Consider the following 18,220-nt stretch of genomic DNA (forward strand, 5'->3'; position numbering starts at 1 on the left):
ATCAAGTCTAAATGAATGCGAGGAATAATATATATTTTAGCCCCAAGTCAAAAATTTGAGAATGAAGTTACATGTGGAAGGGGAAAAAAATCCCTGGACTTGGAATTCGGCAGCACATCACCGCCCATTGACGACTGTGTAATTGCTATGTAATTATGGGTAGATGAGCATCACTGTTTTAAGGTTCCTCAATCATTCCCCTGGCTGGGGGTTTGGGTGGGATGTAGCTGTGTGTGGTTGGGTCTGAGTGGAGGTGGGGGGGTGTAGCAGAGATGTGCTGGCCTCAGCTAAAGAATGCATGAAGGAACAGAAACCGGATGCACACCGTAGGACTCACATCACACACACACACACACACACACACACACACACACACACACACACACACACACACACACACACACACGCAGATATTCACACATATACTCATCACTCTCTCTCTCTCTCTCTATCTGTTACTGTGGCCAAAGGGGATAACTCTGTCTTTGGTCCACATTACAGAGCTCCCTCCAAAGAGGCCAGGAAAGAGAGATCACATCATACAAACAGAGACGGGGCGCAAGTGATGGATGGGGTCTGGCACTTACAGAACTCTTCACCCCAGCCAGCATGCCGTCTCTGTGGGGTTCAGGGGCCTGGTGTCTATCGGTGAGCACCACACAGAGGGGAAGTGTTCAGCAGTGTCACTGCTGTGTGTGTGTGTGTGTGTATTAGGGGGTGGGGGTGGGAGGGGGGTTGCCTAGCTGGCAGGATCAAAATATGTAACAGCACAGGAGGGCTGAGTTAGGAGATCAGGAGGGGACAAAACTGTGATTACAGTAAAAGTGATGATAATGATTGTGATTTTAGTAATGATCATGAGGATCATGGCAGCCAGTGGTAATTATGGCAATAACCACCATCTGTCCACAAAGGATATCAAAGAGCATTATGCGGGCCAGGTCGTAATCACCTACTAATAACTCAGAGCCTTTCATTCCATCCAGATCCTGCAGGGCTGGATGGGGTTTTGAGAGGTCTGTTTTTGTGGGCAGTAAATTGCTAATAGAATGATCAGATGTGGAAAACTGGATTGAATGCCATTTTCTTCACCAGGTCTGAAACGGGAGAAAGATCTTTTTGTCCAATTATCATTATGTTTCCTGAAAAAACATTGTGTTGCCATTGTCAGAAAACCTCTTATATCACATGTTGCCCCATAACTTTGACATGACCCCATAGTTTTCACACTCTCTTGAACCCTCAAGGTAATTTCCATGCAAATCTGAAGGCAGTGTAAATTACAGGTCTATGGTAGTAATTTCTTTGACATGTGTAGATTAAGTTGTGCATCAGCAGTTTCACCAGGTAGCTTTTATCTGATGCTTCACCACATTTTTCTAGAACCTATTACCCTGATATATGGCTGCTTATAAGTTTGTATTTGTATATTGTATATTTATAGGTTTGTGTTTGTATTTTTTAAGGGTGCCAAAATAAACTAACCTGAAGCAAGATCAAATTGAGTCTGCAACCTCATAAAAATGAATGAATGGATGCAAATGGCAGGTAAAACATGCAAATTACCAAAAAGACATTTACATCAGATGAAAGCGTAGAACTCATGAATATGTTAATAACATAGCAATAGAAAATGCATTTATTTGACAAATTAAATCTGTCATTAATTTTATCCTAGTATTCACATCAGGTTGGAACTCACTGGAATCACATATTTTGCACAAATATGACATACTGTATTGTCATTATTGTTTTTGGAAATATGTATGTATTTCAGAGGTATGTTTGAAAATAATGCAAATATTCTAATGACGTTGCTCAGTATCTGCTCTAAACAATGTTCACAGTATGGTATAGCAATGGCCTTGTTTTTGTCTTAACCCTGCGAATGTGTGTGTCTGATGCAGATTTTACTAGTTAATTATCAGTTGGCTAAGTTCAGGCGCTGGCACTCGCTCTGACCCTTGTGGATGGCTAATGCGCTGTTTTGAAAATGATGTTTTTTGTTAGGGCATAATTAGAGTTTTTAGCCTCAGTAATCTAGCGTCTAGACCACTCCACAGCCAGAGGAACAGCGGGGGAGACTCCACAGTGGCTTCAACCTCAGCCAGCGAGCTCAGAAGTCTTCAGTGAACCAGCAAGCACACAACTATGGCAAACATCTCATCCTCTTTACCAGACACCAGCAGCACCGACCACAACAGATATATGAGCCTTTTTTTAAGGCAACAGTGGCCATTCGGCTGGCAAAAATACATCAACCCTTTTATTGACTGTAAGCCAAAATGCAACACTATAATAACCTCTCAAAAGTCATATTTGGCTAAGGAACAGCAAAGTGCCCCACATACAGAAAATAAGCAAACACACACACAAACAGACAGGCGCACACATACAACACAATATTACACACACTTTTCCATTTTTGTTTGTGTACACTGTAATTATTCAGACACGTTGAGGTGGCCTGGCCCTCGTTTGGCAGTGGGAGGAAGTGGGCCGCAGTCTGATAACTGGAGGATTCTCCAGTGAGTCACAGCCTTAATTCCCACAATTCCCACTGGCCATGTGGTTTTCAAAGCTTCCTCAAGCCTCATCCTGACTCAGATAGGAAGAGAGGATATGGGAAGGAGTGGATGGACGGATATATAGATAGATAAACCAACAGATAGAGAGAGAGAGAGAGGCAAACTGGTTAGGTTCAGTGTCAAATCAGGTCAGCACACACACACACACACACACACGTAGGCACACTCAAGCTGCAGGGTGAGATGGATGTTTGTGGGTGGTGAAAAGGTCACACACTAATCACATCTGCGGCCGCTTTAACACACTGGCAAAAGGCTGCGTGCAGCGCAGTGCCTGTCAATTGCAATATTACTTAAATCAATCATGGAACACTTCACAGCGGCACACTTTGTTTGGCCTGTTACTGGAGTCATGAGATGAGAAGAGAGCTTCTGCAACTCTGTCCTCAGTCCATGTGTGCAGATGCAACAACCTACCCAACATATATGCTCTTTAGATAGCCAATGGCTAAGTCATAAGTGAGATGAATACCACTTGAAAGTATGCAAAAGTCAACATTCCTGTTGCAAGATTCACCAGGGATGCCCAAAAGAGACCACACAAAGCATGGAACAACATGTTTACAAGGGGAAAAAAGAGTTTAATTACATATCTACGTCTCCATCAGAAATTTAAATAATGTCATGAACAGTTTACCTACAAAAAAGAAACATCAGTCACTATACAAAATATATATATATATATATATATATATATGATATTTTGCACCACCTAAATCTATGCATATTGTCCAGAGCGTCCATTGTCATTTAAAGCAATTTAGCCATTGAGGTGGAATTTAAATTGACTGTTTGGACCGATGCCCGTTTCATAAACAGAACATCTCGTGCTCTGCTTATCCATTTCAATCTGCAGTCCTGAATAACCAGCTTCCAGATGGAATCCTCGGCCATCTCTGCTGCTGTCATTATGCTTAAATAGATCCCAACATGTATGCGAGTCAGAACAATAGCATGCAGTTTCTCCTGTACAAGTGGTATAAATATTTACAGACATTCAACATGAATGTGTTTTCATTGCGCGTCATGTGACAGAGGAGGGTTAAGGCCGTCTGCTTTTGATTTAAGAAAAAAAAAAAAAACGTTTTTGTTCTTACCAGTGATGGAAACTTTAAGTCAAAGTAAGACTGGCAAGCAATTGTAATCAAAGGCAGAAAAAATTAATCCTAATCACGGACACAAAAATGTACGATCGTCCTGAAAGTGTTATGACCCAAATCCCAAATCCTCACTGTGCAGTGCTTCCAATGACCAAAGGGTTATAAAGCACACATGGGCATTTACAACAACCTGACAGCATTCATTACAATATAAAGATACAGCTATTCTTTCTTAATAGTGAGACTACCTCAGCACATACCCTCAGATCTCTGTTAAAAGACCCCTCCCCCTTCAAATCAGTCCGCAGTTCACCCCTGAGGCATTTGTCTTCACTAACACTTATTCTCTGCTGAGACTGTGGTCCTCCAAAACCCCATAGTGCATGCTAATTTTAGGTCCGTTAACCCAAGAGAAGCAGACTGTTATCTTAGAGGGCTGCGGGTCTTTTTTTCATGCAGTCAGAAATACATTCAAAGCGCAGACTCTTGGCTGAAAATGATATGCGTGTTCTCCCTCTACAAATGAACTGTAAATTGAAGTGTAGAAATCTGTCGGAGCAGATATCCCATGGGAAGCTCCATGGGTACATTATTACCTGGTAAAAATTCACATTAGCATATAAAAAATAGCTTAGCTATCTAAACAAACTTTAGGCACCCACAGGTACTGGATATATGCCAGAGTGGAAGGAATTAAACAATATATGACAGAGACAATGTCTTACGAACGTAAAGTAGCTGAGCTGGGCCATTTCAATAGCTAAATATGGTCCAAAACAAACAGAATTTCTGTTTGTCAAATTTGTAGCTTCTTGGTAGAATGGTTTATTAATTCACCCTCATTACATTGTAACTATATTTCGAAATAGCTTGTAACATACAAAACTCTGATGTTTTGTACTTAAACTAGAGTTAAGGCTAGGATTAAGGTTAGGGCAATGTAAGCACAACTACATATTAATTAATGTTACACTGTTTTCGTGTAGTTACAATGCAATAAGGGATACATGTAACATAAGGTATAAGCATTATTTGCTTAAATTGGTTGAAACGTTTGAAATAGTCTTTAGGGCGCAGGTTTGAACCCACTGTTGGCTGGTCCCTGGGACCCCGTCGGACTCAGTGGTGATGCCGCCGGTTGCGGCTCTTGCGGAGCTCCTGCATGTGCTTCCACTTGCCCCGGAGACGCGTGCGCTTCTCACGGAACCACAGCGCCTCGCAGTACTCGTCCACCGAGCGCGCCGGGCCGCTCAGCACGCGCAGGAAGTCCTTGTAGCGCTGCCGGGCCTCGGCCGCCATGGCCACGGAGGCGGTGGGGTCCTCGGAGGGCCCCCGCTGGGACGGCGAGGGGTGACCGTCGAGCTGGCCCTGCTGGACGACGCGGACGGAGAAGCGCAGCAGGGTGCGGGTGAAGCGCTGCTCCTGGGAGGTGCAGAGGTAGGAGCCGGCGTCGCTCCGCTGCAGCCAGCGAATCAGCAGCCCCCGCTCAGTCACCAGCACGCGGTCGTCAGCCTTTACCTGCAATACACACACACACACACACACGAACACACTCATCAGTCAGCGACGCAAAAGCCAAATTTTTCCAGTGAAAGTTTTTTGGTTAACAGTATTAATTCTTTCTTTTGATCTGACTCCAAATACATCTCAACACATTCAAAATATTCTCAGACTCCATAGTATATTGTTCTTTCTTCATACAACTCAAGAGGCACATTCTCAGGATAAAGTCTTTACAGTGTGTCATATTTGGAAAGACATTTGAACTTAACCCATAAATAAATAAATAAATAATAAAATAAGAAGACAATCCACTTGAGACATGTATCCCAAAACAAGACAGCGCCAATGACAACAGCAAGGTCAAAATATCTCAAGCAGCACACTTGAGGCCACTAGATTGCTGATGTGAAAAACAACTCCGGCTCGGGCAACTGGGCCATTACTACCCTGGCATGCTTTCGCTAGGCTGGTGCCCTCAATGGGAAACGCAGCAGTCACCTGTTGAGTTTTGCCTCATAAATCACCGGACACAATGACACAGCAAATTAGGACAGGACAAAAAAAAGGCTTCCCAGCCGAGGTCAGAGGTCAGTGGAACGGTCGAAGGGTTGCCCGGGTGACCTCGGAGTTTGGGCTTCTGCCAGTGGATAATTGTTACTAACTACTATGACTGCTCATTAAGCTGCAATTAGATCAACAAGCCTTCTGTTTAAGAGAAAGGGAGAGCAAGTGAGATGGATGGAGAGAAAGAAAGAAAGGGAAAGGGAGAGGGAGAGCGAGGGAGGAGGTGAAAGAGAGAGTTAGAGGGGAAACGGGAACTCTTGAAACCAAATAATGAGTTGACCTGCCCTTGTTTTGGAGTGCACCGTGACTTCACAAACACTAACCATCACATGGAGAACAATCCCCCCAAGTCTAATCTATCTGCAAGGTGTGTGTGTGTGTGTGTGTGTGTGTGTGTGTGTGTGTGTGTGGGTGTGCGTGTGTGCATGTGTGCGTGCATAGGGTGCATGTGCGTGTATTTGTATTTATGTCTGTGGCTAAGGACACAAGGGTGGCTCTAATCTATATACAAGCTGTGTGTCTGTCATGCTAATGATTTCTGGAAGAGGAAGTATGTCGAGCGATCGGGGTCAGAGGTCAAAAAGGAAAGATGCTGAGCACAGGAGGAGCAGCGGGCAAGGTGAACGCAACAAACGCCAGGGTCCTGCTGACGACCACGGAAAAAAAAAACCCTGATCGATCGATCTCCCTCTTGTCTCGCAGGCGCCGCTGCCTCTCGTCCGAGCTCCATCTATCTTTCTCGCTCGTCCTCATGACTAGGCTTGTCCTGCTCCCCTCGGTCTGCCTCTGGACGCGGCTAAGCTATTCTGAGAGAGCCGAGGCAGGGCACGGCTCCAAGAAAGTTTAGCTATTTCTCTTGTCCTTAATTTCAAACTTTGCCAGCAACTTGGATTTAGAACTTTTTTTGGCCTCACAAGCTGAGATGTCTTAGTCTGATAATACATAAAAGGAATGGCTAGTTTTCTTTTGTTCTATGCAAGAGACTACAGCAATTTGTATTACTTTAAGAAAGGCACTGAAGGCTGTACTTATAAATTACTTCTTGGTTTAGTTTTCTAATACACTTTGTGTTAACAATTCTTAGCCTCAACCTTTTTCCATTTGTCTGTTCATCTCTCTCTCTTTCTCCCTCTCTTTCTCTCTCTCTCTCCATCTCTTTCTCTCTCTCTGTGTCTGTCTGGCTCTCTCTCCCCATGGTTGTTCTGATGTATCACGAGTCACGCTGTTGTCAGAGGATAAAACAATACAGCTGGGCACTGAAGAGTGTGAGGAGGGGGCTTCAAAGCATACCTGACTCTGACCCACCACACACACACACACACACACACACACACACACACACACACACACACACACACACACACACACACACACACACACACAAACACACACACACAGGGCAAGTTATTACAAAAAACACAGACACATACTGGGCAATAGCTTGTGAATAGGAGCTGTTTTAGACAGCCAAGGGGATGATTGGATTTGCAGCCCCATTCCACTCAACAGTGGAGTCTCAAATACAAAATGCTCAGGAAATATGTTCTATCAGAGGCTGACACATTGACTCAAAGGCAATCACCTGTAAAAGTTAGCATGGATCCATAATTCAAAGTGGCATAAATGTAGCCGATAGGGATTTTATTTTGCTTGAGCAGAGTCAGTTTCTCAATATTCAAGCCTTTCCAGTCATCAGAGTAGGCATGTGGACAGACATTCGGTTTTAATTCTCCCACACACAAACCATATGAGCCACCAGCTCTCGTGGTGGGCTAAATTACATCTCACACCTTCAAGAGTTCAGGAAATCCAATTTGGGTTTTCAAAAATATCCCCATCATTGTTGAGAGGGTGTCTGCTGACCGAGTGTGAAAGTCAATAAGAGTGTTGGAGAAAATTAAACCTCCCAGACAACGTGTTGTATGTCACATAGTCTCTCTCTCTCTCTCGCTCTATTTCTCTCTCTCTCTCGCTCTATTTCTCTCTCTCACACACACACATACTCTCTCTTGCTCATTCTCATTCAAAGACACATAGTATAACATACCTGCACACACATGACTTGTGTGACAAAACCATTATAGTCATGCATCATAATATTTTATTACGGTAATAAAATATATGCATGATTGGGGAAATTGTGTAATGTGTGTGTGTGTGTGTGAGCACATTTGTGTGTGTGTGCGTGTGTGTGTGTGTATTTGTGTCTACAACAGAGAGAGAATGAAAGAGTGTCTAGTGTATTCATCTATATAAAAAATATGTGTCCGTGCAAGTAGGATCATGACTCATAGTAAATCATATTGTGCGCATTCGATGCGCTCCCCGCACCCCACCCTTCTCTCTCTCCCTGTCTCTTTGTTCCAACCACAGCCCTGGCTGCACCTGAGCGCTCCATCAAAGTGCATCACGCGCACACCAAGAGGCCCTCCAAAGCCATCGCCCTGTGAAAAACCGGCACACCGACAATAAAACTCATCACTGCCACATAAACGTTGCGCATCAAACAGGTTCCAGGAGGGGAAGGGAGCATTACAACTCCCGCGCAAGAGCCCCATGCTGACCCGTGCAGTGGACAGGGGCCGCTTTAACAGCCAGCTCATCAGATTAACGCTTTAACAGACCCTCTGGGTTCCCAGTGACCATGACTGGGGCCACAGGAGGAGGTATGCTGTGGTGCGGAGGTGCCGGGCTGTTCAGCTCTGGTCTCTGGTCAGCTTGTCGATAAATAGAGTATGAATGGAACACACATGCTACTTGCCATTCAGTAATAGAACATACAACTACAGCATGAGAGGTTTAATGGGTCCCCATGCAAAGCATGTGGCCATCAATTACACACTAAAGACCATTTTCACTTTTCACTTATAGATGATACAGTGTGATGTGTCCTAAAGGTATATGTTACATGTCTTCCTACGCAGTGGAAGTTTACAGAAATAACTTTTTTCGTCCATATTCTCTTGTTCCTATAGTTACAGTTGCAAGCAATTTTTGCTGCACTCCAACACACTGACATCCATTCAATCTCACTGCTTAAACGTCCAAAGCTAATTTACAATAAGAATGTATGAGCAAACCAAGATTTAATCAACATCTCTTGACCCAAAGAGGAAGAAGAATTCTGACTAGACAACTTTAGAATGGCTCATTCATCAGACTGCAATTGTAAGTCACAGTGAATGGAAGCATGCATATTGGGATGACACAACGTAATGAGAAAATAATGAAAATAGGAATGGAGAGGGGAAGAACGGAGCCGAGACCCCTAACACCCTCCCCTTTCATTCTGCCTATCCCAAAAGTGGGCGGGGGGGTTGTGAGGCTCGTTGACGGCTGATCCACGCCCCGGAAGGAAGTCACACTAAATAAGGACAGACAGGGGAAAATAGTTCCAGCTGTCACAATCACACACACACACACACACACACACACACATGCACACACAGATTTCACTTCAAGCCTTGTGGCCTGTGTATTGTAGTGTTAATTTTGTCACCTATTTTTAATTTAGTCTTAGTCTTGTGACGAAATGTCCTTTTTAGTCTTTGTCATATTTAGTCATTCAAATATCATTTTTGTTAGTCAAGTTTTAGTCAACTAAAAGTCTCGTCATTTTAGTCTAGTTTTAGCCATAAGAAAACTAAAGGTATCTTAGTCTTAGTCAGTTTTAGTCAACACATTTTAGTCTTTTTTTTATAACAAATTATTTCTGATTACCATTTGAGTCAAATAGTGTTTCACACATCTCAATTTTCCAACAATATTGTGTGTCCACAGGGCTACTCGTCTGTTATAATTACTCATTCTGATTTTTTGTCAGTCAGTATGTTTACATGCACAGGTAAGTCGAGCTACAGTTATAGCTCGGCTGGATTTGACCATAGACAGTAAAAAGATTTGATTGGATCACTGTCATATTCGTAGACCAGTGTTTCTCAAAGTGTGGTCCGGGAATCACTGGTGGTCCATAAGCTATCTCAAGTGGTCCGTGAGCAGACGTGGTAAAATATAATATAGATGAGTTGTTTGCAATATTGAACCAACTTGTATGTAAAAACAGTTCTGCAACACTGTCTATGTAAGATATGCCAGTTTAAATCATACAGTATGAATCCACACAATAAGCAAAGTGCAAAGACAATAAGCAAGGTGGTTCAGTGAGTAGGCCTATTGTGTAGACTAATTATAGGCTACTGTTGAAGTAGGTCTATCTTTTTTTTTTTTTTTTAGCTAGGGTTAGTTAAGTGGTCCTGAAACTGAAAAATTTTGAGAAACACTGTCGTAGACCAAAGTATTAATGTTTTACTCCGCCTACGCTAGATGGCTTATATACGCCCAAACACAACACATTCCCCAAACAGACTCTCCATCTTAGCCATAGCTAACTTGCTAGCTTAACTTTCCATATTAGCTTACTTGCTAGCAAACTTTGCATCATCAGTCTAACTAGTTAAATAGTTGACATTACATGATGAACATTTTCGTATGGACATTCTGGTGGATGTTAATTTGTATGAGAGAAGCTTCAACTTCTGGGTATGTAGCATTGTGGCATAAAGCTTAGGTAGTTAGTTGGTAACTCTGGCAGAAATCTCCAGTGTTCTTGTTCCATGTAGTTTCGTGTTGCAGCCACAGGGTTGCAGCAACAGCACGTAGACTAGCCTACAGGAAAGCTGTTGCGTATGAACTCATTCGAATATTTTGAAAACATAACAGCTAGATATTCTGTCTTCTCATTTTGTAGGCTAAAATGAAGAGAGATTTTATCTTAGTTCTTATTTCATGCAAAACATTTTAGTTTCTGATCTTTTTTTCGTCAACAATAATTCATCTTAAGATAGTCTTAGTCAGTGTTTCAGGACATTACTGCCGTCTCGTCATCGTCTCGTCTTAGTCATGAAAAAAAAGGTTGTTGACGAACATATTTCCTCTGGTCTCGTCTGACGAAATTAACACTAGTGTATTGGCTTGAGGGGTAAGAGTTTAATGCAACACAGAGGAAGACAGGTTTCCTTTGTTTAAGTAACAATGCCAATACTCCCTCTTAGAGGATGTCTGGGTGAGATGGCCAGATTCAGCAGGTGTGTGTGTGCGTGTGTGTCTGTCTGTGTATCTGTCAATATTTTTAGCCAGAGCTGCAGGTGGCAGATGCAGCTGGTGGATACTACATAGAGAGAGAGCGGGAGAAGACTCAAATAAACACAATGGCTAAGAATGTGCTCCACATTATGAAGCAAATGCCTCGTGACTGTGTGTTATCCCAACCTTTTAACACATACGACAACCCATAATAAATGGTCTGATACCGTCTCTCTCGTGCAAACAGTGTGAGCTCTTTCCCAGGTCTACGCCCACTGACTGATTGTTAAGTGTGAATGTATTAATGACAGGCCCTCTCTCTGTAGGACATCACTCGGTGCCTGCTTAGTCACTGCTCAGCCACAAGCTTAACATCCCATTATACTGTGTGTCCACACTGCCCCCTCAACACACACACACACATACACACACACAAGCACTTTAGCAGTAATAAATATGTGTGTGTGTGTGTGTGTGTGTGTGTGTGTGTGTGTGTGTGTGTGTGTGTGTGTGTGTGTGTGTGTGTGCGTGTGTTTTATTTATGTATGTTTAAAAGTATCGTCATACATCGGCAGGATATGTTAGGACATTACTGGAAAGGATGTCCAAGCGGATTTGGAGCACACTGTAAGACTGCACATGTCTGTGAGTGTGCAGGCACATGTGTGGCGACAAGCAAGGGCCAGCCAGAGAGGAAAAGGATGTGTGCGTGAGCATGTGAGTGTGTGTGTCTGCGGCATGTGTGTGGGTATGTGTGTGTGTGTGTGTGTGTGTGTGTGTGTGTGTGTGTGTGTGTGTGTGTGTGTGCGCGTGCATGTGTGTTTTCCATGGTGGGTGGGAGAGGCTCTAAAGAGCAGCCCGGTTGGTTCATTTCAAAAGAAGAAGGAAGGAAATGACAGAGGGAGAGATGGAGGGGTGAAAAAGGAGTGCGGACAGCCGTGTGCATCTGCGTCACAGGAGGTGCTGAGCAGCCCGGCCTTCCCAACATCCCCACAAGCAGACGAGTGCCATCCTGCCTCTGCCCCGCCAAACACAAACACACATGTGCCACAATCCCCGTCCCCGTCTGTCAGATGCGGCTCTGCTGTCTTTCTTTCAGTGTCTCCAACAAAAACAAAAGGACCTCATGGTCCTTTCAGCTCCTCATAAAACAGAGCCATGATGAAAAGAGAGGATAAGATAAGACAGAGAGAGAGAGAGAGAGAGAGAGAGAGAGAGAGTAGTAGGGGAGAGACATTAGAAAATGAGTAAAAAAGGGGTGTCAATGAGGGAGACAAAGAGTTTGATAGAAGTATCCCAAAGGGAGAAAGGAAGAGACAGATTAAAAAAGCACTGGTCATTAATGAGGCGGGAGATAGAGCGAGATGACCAGAGAATGTGCTAGAAATCAAAAGGCCGGCAAAGACAGACTCTGCGCTGTTATTTTGAATCAGATTTCTAGCGCGACGGGCCATCTCTCCACTGTGTTTGGTTTGGACATGTTAGTTCTACTGGACTTTTTCGCTGTTCCTCACACAAACTGGCTCACCTCTCCAGCTGTCTGTTAAAGCCAAGGGAATCCAATAACTCTACACCAACGACCTGACCTCCGAGCTCTCCACCTACAACTCCAGCGGTCTTCACACAAGAATGGAGAACGGCATTTGTTTTTGTTTTCCCCCTCGCACTCATTTGGGAAGGTAGGTGGAGAGGCACGATGTTATCTGGGGTGAAGATCGGGATTGGGGATGGGGCACATGTGTGCGCCATGCTCGTTCGGACTGACCTGGCCAGTGGGATCATATCCATAAAAAACAGGCCTGCGCTCCTCGTGTTCCTGTCTGGGCCGCATTACATAAGAGAACTTCAGAGGGTTATGCAAGTGCAGCTGCCGTAAAGGTGACACTGAACTGATACAGGTGACAAACCGCTACTGTGGGAACGTCTGTTTCCACGGAGGGGAAGAAATATTTGACAACGGTCCTCCCATCTGCCCAGTAAAATGTGTGTGTGTGTGTTTGTGCTTTTCAGATGAAGACAGATGGATAACATCCTGTACCGTCCACCTTGTTATCAGCCTTGTTACAAAACACATTCACCTTGAGAACTTCAAAGCTCAGGAGTTTTTGGGGCAGAGGATTTGGGGTTTAAACTAACCTCTGTTTCTCAGTTAGAGTCAGTTAGATTTATCTTCTGAAATTGCAGACAAACTCAGAGTCATTTAAGTACTGCACTCCACCATCTACCATTACAGTGATGAATAGTCCACACGCATGCACTCTAACATCAAGCAAATATGTCAGCTCGGAAACTTATTTCAGCTCCCAACTCTTTTCCAGCTATCCATTCATGTGCTGTGCATCCCCAAAAGGCTATAAAAAGAGGAGGTCTATGCCAAAAGGTCCTTGTTGATTTCCCTAAAGAAATATTTTGAGAAGTAAGCTTTGCACATGTTTAATAAATCAGTGTCATAAGTAATTATCTCCATCCCCCCCCTGCTTTAAAGTTGCGGTTACACCTGACCCCAATTCAGTGCCGGGGAAGAAAAATGTGTGGCTTTGTCAATCGGCTGGCCATAGAACACCTCTGCACAGCCCTCAGGAAAGACAGAGTGTCTCTGTGTCTTTGATTGTGTGTGCTGGTGTGCATCTACTTATGGGTCATGGATCACCAACAAAAAGTGACGCGGCTGTCCAGATTTTTGAGGACCGTGCCGAAACATGATCTCACCTCCTCCCTGAGGTCAGAGCCTGGTTTCTGGTAGAGCCAGCGAATCTGGGCCTGCTGTGATCTGGAACGCACTCGAGGAAGCTGGAGTTAGTCTCCACGCCAAACATCAGCTTCTCCTCCACATCCTTACCTAAGACAGACAGAAAGGAAGAAAGAAAGAAAGAAAACAAGAAAGAAAGAAAGAAAGGAAGAAAGAAAGAAAGACAGAAAAGAAAAAACAGTAAGTATAAGTACTCTTCTGTGGCAGTGTCTCAGTGTCTGTATAACACACACAGAGACCTAGCTGCTACACTAAACACAATCACAGTAAAGACCACAGTACTCACCATCCTCGGTGTCCCAGCATTGGCTGGATGGGTCGCCATGCTTTATGTCTTGTCTCCTGGCTCTCCTGCAGCAATTATGCCAGAGAGGTTACACATACAGGCACACACACACACACACACACACACACACACACACACACACACACACACACACACACAAACAAATACTCACAAGGGAAAATGCATGAAAAATGTTGAAATACAGAGACAAAGACTTGAGACTTCAGGAAAATTACAGATTCTGTCTCGTTTGTGAAACACAATAGCATGAACGGCCACTTGTTTTCGAACTACGTTTCTGTTCTTGTGAGTTTCCTTTGTGCGAGTAAGACACACAGACAAAGAACGACAAAGAAGGAGAGACTGTGTTTGTGTGTGTGTTTCTGAGAGAGAGAGAGAGAGAGAGAGAGAGCAAAGTGTCTGCACAAATGACCTGCTTGTGTCAGCAGGTTACCTTGAGCAACACCTCGAGAGAAACATCCAGAAAAACATATGAGACAGCAACCATTCATCATTCCAACTGTAGGACCTCTCTAATCAATCATCCTCCCAACACACACACACACACACACACACACACACAAACACACACACACACTCACACCCTGCGGCCACAAACAGTAAATATTTCATTTGCTCCCCTTTAGTGAACTGTAAGAAACACTGACCAGAAGCTCTGGGGCTAGTTCAGGGACGGCTGAAATATGGCAACAGAGGAGAGGAGAGGGGAGGAGGAGAGGAGGAGGAGAGGAGAGGAGGAGGTTTTTGGGTCTTATTATAGGCACATAAAGTATGGCACGCTATCCACTCACACTGAGGGCATGGGAGAGGAGAGCAGAGCGAGGAGAGAGAACTGGCGCAGGGAAACATGGTGATTTTGACATGGAAAACAGGAGAGCGGTGGCTTTACTACGGATACCTTCAGTGAGGGTTTGCATTCCTCAAACACTTACCCACACATATATGTATAAGCTCTCTCTCTCTTTCTCTCTCTCTCTCACTCTTTCACTCACTCTCTCTCTCAGTCACACACACACACACACACACACACACACACACACACACACACACACACACACACACAGACACACACACACAGACACACACACACACAGAGTAAGATAAAGGACGATGCGCAGACCATTGAACCTGAATCTCATCACTGTTGGGACCTATTGAGCTTCTGGCCCATTTACTTTTCAGCACATTCTGAAGCCCATTGACTTTAACCGACATCCTCACCCATCATGTTTCTGCTCTGTTAGAGGTGAAGCATGCTGAGCATTCAATACTGAAAGCAGTCTGGACTGCAGGTGTGGTCTGAGATTTGCTCTGCAGTTTGCAAAAACCAGTGGAGTGAGTAAGTGCATGTGTGTGGGCAGCTGGTGGTATTACTTCTGATACTGGCCAGCTGATTTGTTTGTTTGTACTGTATGTGTGTGTGTTTGTGTGAGTGTATCTTTATGTTTATAAGTGTACAGTATATGTAATTAGTCCAGTGTATGTATATTGTATGGAGGTTTCCGAGGTTATTTTTGAACATCTTACCCACGTATAATGACAGAGAAAGTACTGGATATTCTGAGTTAGTCTGTATGTATAATGTGTATACAGAATGTATGTCTGCAGAGTACTGTATGTCTGTCTGTCTGTGTGTATGTATGCATGTATTTATGAATGTATGTGCAACACAACTTTGACCGCATGCGTGTCTGAGTGTGTTTATGTGTGTGTGTGTGTGTGTGTGTGTGTGTGTATGTCTGTGTCCGTCTGAATGTGCAGGGGTTTTGTGTGTGTTAATTTGTTACCTCTTGGATGCAGGGATGTAACGTGAGCACTGGTTGCCGTCCCAGGCACAGTAGGGGTCTCTGGCGAGGCAGCAGTCGGCGCAGCCCTGCCCGTAAATATCACACCTGTGCAGGGCCACCTGCGCCAGCCCCTCCGCCGAGCCCACGTACAGCTGTTGCTATAGAGACAGAGGGGGCAGTCGTCAGTCACCAGCAGAGGAAAACAAAGGTGTGAAAATGCGAAAATAACCACTGTTTCTTTCCTCAGGAAAGTCTTACACAATGGATCACATGCTGTGATGGTTTCGGTTTCCTTCTTTGCCCGGCCTGACCTTCAAAAATGTATGAAAAGAGCTAAAAACAAGTTAAATAGGGCCATATATAGCCTGTGTAAGCTTAGCTAATCTGAGTGAGTTAGCTAAAATGTGCACTATATTTGTAAACACTAATTCTACTGACAAATGGACAATGATGCCCTTTGTAGCATATGAAGCAATACCTTTAGCTTAGCATTGCTATCACACTGTTTCTGAGGCAACATTAGTGTATTGCATGGCATGAGTTAAGTGCCAAAGAAGGGCCACATAGGATCACAGTCATTACATAAGTAAATGTTAACCCTCCATAAAACATGGCAGCTTTGTGTCATAAGCGAAGTGCATTCCTGAGGTGTCGTATCTTCAGTGGATTAACCCAAAGCCCTGCGCTTTTCACTTAATGCATTTTTGGAGGACCTTGGACATACAACTCAGCAGATCTGGGCCCCGGGAGTTCTGGGGAGTGCATGGACCCGATTTGTGGCTGATTTGTTGAGGCTTGTCCTCAGCCGAGCAAGAGAGAGAGAGAGAGAGAGAGAGAGAGAGAGAGAGAGAGAGAGAGAGAGAGAGAGGGAGAGAGAAAGAGAGGGAGAGAGAAAGAAAGACAGACAGAGAGAAAGAAAGACCGAGAGAGCACCCCCAGCCAGCCAAGGAAAAAGTCATGAGACGCAATGGGAAAGCAATAAAGAGTGAAAGAATGGAAAGAACGCGGTGGATGAATAAGGGCCCAGAAGAAAGAGAGCGTGACTGCAGGGAGGGCGAAAATACAGAGGTGTGTCAAGAGTCTCTCCAGAGAAAAGCGAGTCCTGGTGCTAAATGTAGCTGTAGCAACTCTGCACAAAACCCAGAATGGAATTGAACATTTTTCTTGAGGGGAAATGAGGAGTGCATGGGCAGAGCAGAGTTTTCCACAGCCCAGCCTGACCCAGCCCTGACCTCCCGCTGATGAAGAGGGAGGTAGATAGAGAGAGGGGAAGGGAGGGGAGCTGATTGGGGTAAAGGGATGGACCCACTTTAGAGCCCCAAGCAAAATAAACACAAAATTAAACAGAGGGAGAGAGGAAGAGAGAGAGAGAGAGAAGAGAGAGAGAGAGAGAGAGAGAAAAGAGAGAGAAAAAAATTGTTCTTATAAACGTGGTGGTGGTACTCTACCTGTTTAGAAGATATCTCCATATTCAGAATTGGTGAGGAGGTCTGAAAGGTAATATATATACTATTTATACCATGAACAATTGTCTTATGTATAACAGTTTTTTTTAGTCGATTTGGTGCATTTCTCAGATCAGAACTGAAATTCTCTAAACTACTAGTTTAACCTCAACATCATCTACAGTAGTCACTTGTGTGCTATATTTGCTAATGCCATGTCAGTCAAAATGCATTATATGCAAATATGTTGAATCAGTTGTCATATGAAATCTCTCTAGTATAATTTAGCCATTTCTATTACACTTTTTTTGGAAAGGACTGCTGTACTGTAAAACAGTCTGGTCTTTTTCCTGCATGACAATAAATTACACGGCCTGGCAAACAAACTGCACTACAAACATTACTGTAAAAGTATGCAGAAAATATTAATCTAATCTCTTACAATCTCCCACATGTAGTAATGTGTAACTTTTTACTGTTGAAATTGATATGCCAGACAGAAAAAAATGCATCCTTGTGTAGAAAATACTAACAGAGTAAACTGCTTTATTGACAACAAGGCTAATCATTTTGACTATCGTGTTCATAACGGTGACACAGGAACTTTTCATTCACTGACATGTTGATTGGTATGTTTGAGACATAAACTAAGTATTTCGAGCAAGTGACATGATTTGCAGGTAATCCAATGTTGTGCTGCAGTTTGCAAATTGTTTTGAGAAAAACACGTACTATTGTGCAAACACTAATAATGACTCAAGAAATGCACTTAAGCGACTGAGAAACACAGTAAATGAATATTTATGACATGTTGTAGGCTAATACAACATCAGTGGTAGGTTTACAATATGTAAAAAAAAAAACCAGTCTTATTGTACCTATTTTCTTCCTATAGTTTTCAGTGAGAAATGAATGCTTGTTTATATGTTGGTGCATACATAGAGAAAGAGAGAAACTGCTTGTGTGTGTGGGGCTCTCGGGTATGAGGCAGAGTAGAGGTCTGGGCATGTCAGTGTTATTTCTTTCAGCGCAGGATGCTGTCACGTCTAGTTTACTGAGATTCTAGGGAAGATTTATAGTGTGTGAGTGTACCTT

At 43.7% G+C, this 18,220-nt stretch overlaps 1 protein-coding gene across 1 annotated transcript in view; it reads right to left on the reverse strand.

Moving 5' to 3' along the window:
- Window positions 1-4,179: 4,179 nt before the first annotated feature.
- sema3d (sema domain, immunoglobulin domain (Ig), short basic domain, secreted, (semaphorin) 3D) overlaps window positions 4,180-18,220 on the reverse strand; it is a 25,031-nt gene continuing 10,990 nt past the window's right edge. Inside the window, 7 exon segments of the mRNA XM_048257448.1 lie at window positions 4,180-5,206; window positions 13,547-13,614; window positions 13,617-13,676; window positions 13,873-13,937; window positions 15,681-15,838; window positions 17,129-17,170; window positions 18,218-18,220. The exon segment at window positions 18,218-18,220 is cut by the window's right edge and continues 86 nt beyond it. Of these exon segments, the coding sequence (XP_048113405.1) occupies window positions 4,808-5,206; window positions 13,547-13,614; window positions 13,617-13,676; window positions 13,873-13,937; window positions 15,681-15,838; window positions 17,129-17,170; window positions 18,218-18,220 (795 nt within the window). The 3' untranslated portion in view covers window positions 4,180-4,807.

This window comes from Alosa alosa, chromosome 11 (assembly GCF_017589495.1).
Source record: "Alosa alosa isolate M-15738 ecotype Scorff River chromosome 11, AALO_Geno_1.1, whole genome shotgun sequence".
Taxonomy (NCBI): Eukaryota; Metazoa; Chordata; class Actinopteri; order Clupeiformes; family Clupeidae; genus Alosa; species Alosa alosa.